Here is a 9,609-nt window from a genome sequence, read left to right on the forward strand (position 1 = left end):
AAGAAACAAAAACACCTTCCTCTTCATGCAGATAATTTTGCACCTCAAAACATTTTCAAGAATCAAACTTCTATGCACCAAAAACAGTGGTAGATAGGCCTAAGAGAGGCTTCAAATATTCAGATTACCATAGCAACATGTCCAAAGAAAATCCTAATACCTGTGTTATGTGAAATCATCTTCATCAAATTCAATGACAAAAAAATGTTGCCTTTATCCTCCTGCAAGATCAAATAAATTTGATCCAAATGGAAATTCCCAATTCGTTCAAAATATAAGTTATACATCAGCATTGCAGTTCAACGAGGCAGTAGCAAGCCAGTTTAACCACATTAGCAACCACAAGAATCAGCATTATCATAGGAAAAAGGCCGAGAAACATCTAAATACAAGTTTGTTAGCAGTCACGCATGATGGACATAATAGCAGCTTTGAGCAACAACTGATTTGTGCAGCCTTCTAACATTACATTACATAGTTTATAAGAATCCTATCCTGATCATCCTGGTCCGTCACAATATACTTCAACAAGGTCGACAGGTTGGATCCCTAAGTCCCCGGTTTGGACAGTTTTCTGTAACGGTGTCTTGGCCAAGTACAGAGCTGAGCTGAAATAAATTACATTACATATATGGAGTTGACTGAAATTTCATGTGATTCAGTAAACAGAATATACATTCCATCATTGCTAGATCGATCCGTATGGTTCGATGAATAATGAGTCAATAATGGGAAACTCCTATGAAGCTGCCCAAGAACTGACAGAAACTAGCTTTTCTAATGATTTGAGAGGAGACTTTTCTATGCTAACAAAATGGTTTAATGCTCAGAGTTCTTAATCAGGTAGAAGATGCAGGGAATATCTCCCATATGTCAATACACCAATAATGAGAACTCTAATTGAACGCACAATATAAAATAACAAAGCAGAATGACCTTTCAGATTTCTCTTGCTGGCTCCACCTATTCAGTTCAATCTGGCTTTCTCACCCAGAAGGTGGCCAAAAGATCACCTAAACAGTTTTTCAGAAAAGAATATGAGTACTATTGATCCAAGAACCAGGGCCATAGATCATTTTACTTAATAAGAAAAACAGCTCTTTACCTTTTGCGCTCCGCACGCCATTTATATACGGGCTTAGTTGTTGGGGAAACTATCTCATCTTCAAGGAGCTTACGCTTCCGACCAGGTTTCTGCTTCATAAATAGAAATTATGCAGCTCGTTAGAAAAGTGCCAGAGAAAAAAAAAGGAGAGAGAAAAAGGAATAAGAATAGTAGTCATGCAAATGCACAAAACCATCAATACTACTACAGAATTTATGGAGTGTCACTCTTTATGCAATTGATGAGGCTGAATCTGTGCACAATATACCCAAGTACAGATGACCCAAATAAAAATACTGATGGGAATTGTGTCAAAATTTGTGTTAGCGTCTACTCATATCTAATCATGCATAACGATGCACCAAAGTTTTCAGCATAGTGTATAAACATTTTTTTTGAAACCTGCAATTCCTTTTGCAATGCCATGTCCGCATACAATTTTTCCAGCTCTTGAACCCTTTTTTTCCTTGCTTCTAACTCTTTGTAAGAAGAAGATGTTTTCCTGAAATGGAGCAAATGATTAGCGGAAAAAAATGGGTCAAGCTTCAGCAGAGCCAAGACCATCATATAAAAGAATGAGAATGTAGAAAAAGAAAAGTAAATAAAAGGACCTGATAGTAGAGAGAGAGAGAGAGAGAGAGAGAGAGTCAAGCAATTCTAATTTTGTTATTGAGTTGCAAAAAACCAATTATTTCGCATGAACACACAATAATACAAAAAATGTCTGACTGCCGCACAAGAATACCACATCTTCAACTTACAAAATTAAAATATTTAATGAAAAATTTGCATATAAATGTTAAACAATATCTAATGTCTCTAAGTCAAAAGACGCAACTATAGATCTTTCAATATTCATGTGTTCTTCCAAACACTTTGGGATGCCATATCCACCCAATAACTTTTAAGTAATGAATTAGTACCACACTGTGTAAGTTAACAAACAACATTCTCCTGTATTTGAAGGAGAAACTCATTAGGCTAGCAAAATTTAGATATATACAGATGAGCTTAGAGCTGAACACATCTTAAAATTACTCAACGCTCAGATAACATCAATCAAGCCAACTATTTATTCTGTAAAAGATTATTACAACTTCTCCCAATTAAAAAATACTTACTTCTTTATACGATTCGGCACATTTTCAAAAGCAGGTGAATTACTCGTCTGTGATGATCTTGATTGTATTTCTTTAGCTTCTTCCCTAATACAACATGGAAAAATATCATCTTAGTAGACATGTAAGAATGAGATGAATAGAGAAGTTAAAAAGAATTCATCTAAGAATGAGATGAATAGAGATTTAAAAAGAATTCGACTAATAAAAAAAAAAAGTGTTTCAACCACCTACAGAAAAACTGGAAGTACGTGCAACCAATAATCATGTTTCATAAAGACATAGTGCCACATATGGTTTTCATAATATTCTTTCTTTCCTTCTATTTATTTTAGAAGGCAATTATCATAGCAAAATGAAAGGAGAAAAAAATGTCATGAGACACACAGAAATGACAAAAGCTCCTCTCACCTGGCATTAATCTAACATACATTTCTTCTATTGCTTGGCCGCGGTATTGAAATATTTGCTAATTTTGCAAAACCATATCTACAGCTAGAGAGGGCCAAAGAGCTCCTTTTTTAAGTTGAAACAAAATCAGGAGCTTCTATTAATAATACAATATCACCACTCCTCTTGCAAGACTAAAGAAGGGAAGATTTAACAGAACATCGTAGGACCAAGCAAAAGAGATTGGACCCCAAGAAAACAGATATTACCTAGAATATTGGCAATTGCAATATCACTAATCAATTAAGATATCAGGATTTGTAATGCACCAGCTGAATAAGGAATAGCTTATTGTTTATAGGACAATAGGTGTTTGTCATGAGAATAAAACAAGGACATACACATCTATCACATGGACAATTGTCTGTCAAATTGTCAGACTTGTTAAGCTCATTTAACATATTGTTAACTGATTCTAACCTTCCCCACGCAGGTCATTGAATTATTGGTGTTGGATAAAAATTTAGAGCCTGATCGGTGATATTATGATAAACACATCTGAATCCTAAGACAAATCAAACTCAAATGGAAAGTACTGCAACACAACTACACAAGCAACCAAGATTCCATACAAACCAAAATTGTAGACAAAACAATCTAATGTCTGTATAGTAGATGTATAAATGATACAGTAAATGCAGGCAGGCACCTTAGCTTCAGTAAGATAGTAACCAAATCTATTTTATTTTTCACTTCTCATTAATAAAAAACCAATTTTATTTGGAAATATCACTCAAATGAATTTGTGTTCTCAGTTTCTCCAAAAGATCCAGCTTAGATACTATATTGGAGATTCACTAAGCAATTGAAATTCAAAATACACTTAGAGCATAGTCCTACTGAAATTTATCAGCCCAAAATGTTGTTTCCTTTCTGTTCAAATACAGCTCTATTTTTTCCCAAAGATACAAACAGACAATTTGTCATTATGTGGTGTAGCAGCATTTTGGTGTTCTTGTCATCATTTTGTGCTTGAGCTGATCTCTTGCCTTGCCCATTTCAAATATAGCTCTATTTCAAACGGCAACAACCTGCTGGCATGCTATGACCCATAATAACTTTTATGACCATGGTATGCAAGTGGCTAGCATACTGCATAGTGTATACCACATGCAATCACAAATCTGGTTGGTATTCTAAAAATAGTAAAAGAAAATACAAATCATAAAAATAAAATAAAATAATTAAATAATTGGAAATGCGTACATATTCAAAAAAAGCTAAGAAAAAAAATCAAGCATACAGTTGCACACCTGTTTGAAGGCTCATTTTAGTTTAGCATGGCATGTTAATCTAAAGAAATTAATAATACCCACCTATTTCTGATGCTCACATTTCAAGTGACTAACACAACAATTAAGTCCAGCCATTAAAAATAAAAAAGGAGAGAATGAGAAAACTGTCTGATGGGACGTGATATGGTTCCAAAGGATGAACTGGAGGACAATTCTAATAAAATTTCATTCTTGAAAAAAAAATCCATTTATTGATTTATTTCACCTATTCCATGACCGGAACAAAGGGAGTACACGTTATACCACGATTTTGAATCATAGAGAACATATTCTTCTGTATGAATCGATATTATTACATTCCAATTCCTTCCTGATACCTCCCAAGAAAAATTCTAGATTGGATCCAAAATTGATAGGTCAGCGTGAGCTTATCCATGCAATTATGCACTCTTCAAATAGGAATCAATTTTCTGGCCTGTCTTTCGTACTTTGGTGAGTCGTCTGAGTGCACTCACCAAGATAGAGCTCAAGCTACATAAGCATGCTGCTTGAGGCTCATAAGAACCTAATGGTTCCATTATGTGGTTGATTCAGTGAGGTCACTAATTGCATTTTCATATGCAGGCGCAAATGCAGGCATGAGGACCACAATTAAAACAGAGGTACTCTCTAACCCAAATTGTAGGGGACGTTGTCACCAAAACATGAGAGGACTTGGTCGCCCTAAAGAAACATTGGACTGACATCAAAATGTTCCATGCCCCACAGAATATTTTATTTCCTAGTTCCAATCCCAATATCTAATAGAATACATTTACAACTACAATTTTGCATTCTTCTACTTTTACAGCCAAAATTTTTCTGTCCCCATGTCCAACCGTCATCTATAAATTGCAGTAGAAGATGAGAAGGCCATACCTATCTTCAGCATAGTAAACATGTCGGTTTGATGGCTGATTATCCAGTTCATGAAGTGCAGAACTCAGCCTTTCAATTTTCTACAGCAACTTAAAAGTCATGAGATATGAACAAGAACAATTGCAGCAAGCCACAAAAAGAACAGCCTAGACATGTTACTCACAAACCTTCTTTTCACTTTGAACTTTCTGAAGAATATATCCAATGTCTTGAGTCTTCATCAGCATGAGTTCCTCCTGGGTGTACTTGTTTGCTTCACTCCTGAAAAGCATATCATTAATCTTGAGACAAAACAAACCAACAAAACCAACACAAGACTCAAACATTTAGAAAATAAAATTCCTCTAACTTTGGTCTGTGAATTCCATGAACAGTTCTTGTGTTGATCATCTTGAAATAGAACTCATCTGGATTCCTAAAAGCAACCTTCTCCTTCAACCTCTGTCAAACACCAACAAATTAGAATTAGACATAGCAATCTTTAATTCTTCCTTAACATACACAAAGTGATACAATCTTCAGTTCTTCGTGAATTTAAATAAAGTGACGAAGCTATAAGAAAATAAAATAGATATTCCTACCCTCAAAGTCTCTTCCTTCTTGTGGAATGCCTGAGCTCTCAAAACATAATCTTTATGCTTCTCAAGAAACCCAAACTTCTTCCTCGCTTGACTGAGGATTAAACCAAAATAATTAAAGAATTGGAAAAGAGAGAGGGCACAAATAAGAAGGGGCACAGTAAGCAGTTCACTCACGGTTGAGCACGTTCCTTGTGAGCCCGTCGAGGGATAGCATTCCTCAGCGACGACATCTTCGAGACCAGATCAAGCAATCACCACTACAGCAATAAGTGAATCAATCCTGCAGCCAATTCCTATCAACATGAAACTTGTCCAAACAAATTCAATTCCAGGCACGCAAATATATATGTGTGTGTGTGCGCGCGCGTGTATTTTAAAAAAAGCACATCTTTGAGATGAAAAACCAGATATAAATCAATTATAATGCAGAAATTCTATTTTCCACCTACCAGCTTAATCCATAGATACCGAGAATAACTGAGATGAATGGAAAAAATAAAAAAAAAAAAGATTATGAGGGGGGGTACCAATAGAGAAGAGAGAAGAAAAAAGGCTGATTGGAAGCTCAAAACCAGCTGGTTGGTGCCTTGAACCCAGAGAGGATGGTCGAAGAGCAAATAGAAGAGTTCTAGGCCTCTTCTTCTGTTGAGACCCGGGGGGTGTTGAGAGTTCAGGTTTATGTCAGTCTCCAACGTGTGATTCGGTGTCACATTGGACCTGATTCGAGTTGGAAAAAAAGTCGCCACAGGCATGGTTTAAATTAACGGCCGTTGTAATGGTTTTGGAGCAGGGTCCATTACATTACATACATCATAACGGATACAGATATTTAAATAACAGCCGTTATTTGACTGCTGGTCAGTTATAACGGCATATTCGCTTGTATGCGCCACTTAAAAATTTATATATTTGTCCTCCTGCACCCACAAACTTAAATTTTAAAGGGATTTACTTTCACATTAAGGACCTGCTTAGATATTCTTGCAGAAATATGCTGCCCGTTGGCCCACTCACCTATCTTCTAAGAGCATGCCAAAACTCCATCTAATTCCTAGCTTGTAGACCTATTGATCTGTAAAAATGATCCATGAAGATCTTTTCCTCTCAACAGGATTTGGACTAGGAGGTGTTGGTTGATGTGTGCCATACTCGAATAGGTTTGCCGTTCCATGAATTCAGCAGGAGAATCAGTATAAATTCTACTGAATCACGCAAACAGGCATTAAAAAAAAAAGAACAAGCGAGTCGTGTTACCATCCTATCAACCAGCGCATGGACTAGAGCAGGATGGAAGTGGTGCAATGAACTATTCAAAAAATATATATTTATTGTTAGCTATAAGCATAATTATTTCTATGCACATTAACTTATATATAAAAATCGTAATCATCTTTGGGTTTTCCCAGATAAATTTCTTTATTTAGCTTCCCTAGTGACTGACAGACAGGTGGAAGAGGGATTGAAAAACAAATCCATCTCTCAGATTCATCCTATTATAATAAGTTAATAACACTGTATTAATTGAAAAATCTATTAAATACAAATTCGCAAGAAAGAAATAAATGGAAAAAGAACAGAAAGTAAAAGAAATAGAATATAACAGGATGGCCGGCGTCGTCCCCAAATCCCCAATCCATCACTCCCTTCCACCCTGAATTCCACCCCACTTACCACCAGAAGAAGAAAACCCCTTCCCCTCGCCCCCTCATGCGCTAGCCGACGATCCCACGACCGAGCAAGTCTCCTCCGCCGCCGCCTCCCCTACCGAACTTCCAGCATCCGCCACCGCCAACCCCACCGTCGAGAACCAGCCCGCTCGGGTCCGGCTCAAGTACCGGAGCGGCACTGGGAAGAAGGCGGAGCAGCGGCGGGCTAGGAAGTCCGGCGGCAGCAAGACGAATGTGATGCGGCCACCGATGCCGCTCAAGGAGGCGGTGGCGGCGACGGCGCTGGCGGTGGAAGAGGAGTTCAGCCCCTACAGCGAGAACGGGAGGCTAGCCGGGCTAGGCCAACCACGGTGATGAAACCGAAGTCGGCCATTAGACATCACGGTGATGGAGCAATAGAAAAAGAGCAATAGGCCCAAACGAGAACGAAGATGAAAGAGAGAGGGGAGAGAGGGGAGAGAGAACATGATACCTCAATGGAACCACAGTCGGCCGACGATAGGAGGCTCGCCTTCGGCTTGGACCGCCGACCGGCGATGAGCGACGAGGTTCAGGGATCGAAGAGGCGGTGGAGGCGGAGAGACGAGAAGTCGAGAACCCTAGCCGCTGATCGATGATTTCTTTTTCTGTTGGTTGAAGGGTTTGACTGTTGATTTTGATTAGGATCGGGGCTCTTCGAGAGAAGAAGAGCCCGGCGAACCAGCGGTCAGGATTTCGACCCCTGCATCAGTTGGTCTGATCAGACCACTTACCTCAATTTTCCGGGCCAAACATCGGCCCAGATATCGGGCCGGATCCGGGCCTGTCCGGGCTCGATTTGCAGACTCAAACAGGCCAACACAACTACCGGAGCCGGCCCGAAATATATTCGGGCCCTAATTTTGAACCTGAATCTGATCCCAATTTCTTGGGCATAGCCCATAGCCCGACCCGAAGTCGGACTGACCCGGGCCCACTTCCCGTCTTACTTAAAGTGAATTTGTACATAAACACTGATGTATCATATTTATATACAGATCCCTAAAAAATAAAATTAATCACCCATATATCCCTAAACTTTGCATATTGGACAATCTAACGAGCACAAAATTAGTCAAGGGTCTTATTGACTTGCTTCTCTTGAATTTGAACATATGCTGGTATGAGTATCTTTTCTCCTTTCCCTTCTAATGCCTTTTTTTTCAAGGGGGCAATAGGGTTATTGAAAGTGTTGTCATTTATATTAATTGTCTATTTAGTGAACATTTGCAGAATATTTCCTTTAACCTCTTTGCAAATGTCTCTAACCCTAGGGGGTGGATTCACACCAATTTACCATTGGGGACTTCTCTCATGAGCTCATCAATTGAGAAGAGATTTCAAAATCAAACTAAAAAAAGTGGTGCTCTTACCATTATTTCAGGAAAGTCAAAAAAATTGCATGCAATTTACACAATTACAATGTTAACATGCAGATACAAAGAACAGCTTAGGCTACTAGCAAAATAGGATTAATTTTAGCAATGCACATGTGGAACTGGAGCAATGTGAGGGGAGGAGTCCGAAGACCAAAACCGAAAAAGAGAAGGGATGAACAGTGGATCTTTCTTCCTCAGAGTTTCGACTGGGTCCACCCACGGGAAGACTCGTAGCCACCTCCCTCTCCCCCCCCACCTAAAAAACCGGCCCGATGGGGAAGCTCCAGAGTCCCACCTCCGAGTTCTGAGCTCTCTCGCTCCCCCCACCTCTCTCTCTCTCTTTCTCTCTCTCTCTTCCATCCGGGCTTGAAGCTATATGGGGCTTTACTTCCGAGCTTGGGCAAAATTCATCCGGAATCGAGCTCGAAGAGGAGGAGGAGGAGGAGAGATCTTACCGGCGACTGTGAGTCGGTGACCGGAGCCGCGGAGGTTGCCGTCCGGGGGAGAAGGACACCGAGAGGAGGCGGCGGCGACGACACCGGCGGAAACCGAGAGGAGGCGGCGGCGACGACACCGGCGGAAACCGAGAGGAGGCGGCGGCTACAGGGAAACCGGCGGAAACCGGCTACAGGGGGCGGTGGTTCTCCGCGAGGGAAGGGGGGGCTCTCAGGCGAGGGAAGGGGGGCGGCGGCACTCAGTGAGGGAAAGGGGGGGGGGGTCTCAACGAGGGAAGGGGGAGGGGGGGTTTAGGAATTAGGGCTTTAGTTTTGTTTCTTAATGTTTTTTAATATATTAATTAGAGCTTTAGATCCACTGTTCATCCCGTGACCCAGTCGAAACTCTAAGGAAGAAAGATCTTCATCCCTTCTCTTTTTCGGTTTTGGTCTTCGGACTCCTCCCCCTTTTTTTTTTTTTTTGCTAAAAACGGTGATTCATACTACACGGGTACGAATGCACCTAGAAGAGTCTGCATACAAAATGTCCCGAAATGCACCAGGCAAATCATCCTCACCAACCCATAGGGAGCCGCCTGAGTGGCTCGCAACATACGCCGCCACCCAGTCCGCCGCCCCATTGGCCTCTCGGTATACATGCACAGCTCGACATAGTACCCCCTCCCTCAGCATCAACCATATAT

The 9,609-nt window shown here is 40.2% G+C and overlaps 1 protein-coding gene across 5 annotated transcripts; it reads right to left on the bottom strand.

The window, feature by feature from the left end:
- Nucleotides 1-322: 322 nt before the first annotated feature.
- LOC103699184 (probable U3 small nucleolar RNA-associated protein 11) lies at nt 323-9,183 on the bottom strand. Of its 5 annotated transcripts, none has more exons than XR_005507490.1 (11): nt 8,927-9,183; nt 5,582-5,687; nt 5,408-5,498; nt 5,176-5,267; nt 4,994-5,087; nt 4,827-4,906; nt 2,227-2,310; nt 1,508-1,607; nt 1,106-1,194; nt 937-1,013; nt 323-603 (listed from the first exon to the last, which is right to left on the bottom strand). XR_005507490.1 is itself a non-coding variant. In XM_039117203.1 (10 exons), the coding sequence occupies exons 2-10, from the start codon at nt 5,635-5,637 to the stop codon at nt 1,010-1,012; spliced, it is 690 nt and encodes a 229-aa protein (XP_038973131.1). In that variant the 5' UTR covers nt 5,638-5,687; nt 8,927-9,183; the 3' UTR covers nt 610-1,009. The 5 variants fall into 5 exon arrangements, 3 of the variants coding, with proteins under 3 accessions (XP_038973131.1, XP_038973132.1, XP_038973133.1); XR_005507489.1 differs by having other exon boundaries at nt 323-608; XM_039117203.1 differs by lacking the exon at nt 323-603 and having other exon boundaries at nt 610-1,013.
- Nucleotides 9,184-9,609: the final 426 nt, after the last annotated feature.

This window comes from Phoenix dactylifera, unplaced genomic scaffold (assembly GCF_009389715.1).
Source record: "Phoenix dactylifera cultivar Barhee BC4 unplaced genomic scaffold, palm_55x_up_171113_PBpolish2nd_filt_p 000190F, whole genome shotgun sequence".
In the NCBI taxonomy this organism is placed as follows: Eukaryota; Viridiplantae; Streptophyta; class Magnoliopsida; order Arecales; family Arecaceae; genus Phoenix; species Phoenix dactylifera.

Excerpts from the sequence above, each read along its gene's own strand:
- LOC103699184 (XM_039117203.1), bottom strand. The coding sequence starts at position 5,637 with ATGTCGTCGCTGAGGAATGCTATCCCTCGACGGGCTCACAAGGAACGT. Across the intron at positions 5,088-5,175 it reads CATGGAATTCACAGACCAAA|GAGTGAAGCAAACAAGTACA; the intron begins GTTAGAGGAATT and ends TATGCTTTTCAG. Across the intron at positions 4,907-4,993 it reads AAGTTCAAAGTGAAAAGAAG|AAAATTGAAAGGCTGAGTTC; the intron begins GTTTGTGAGTAA and ends AAGTTGCTGTAG.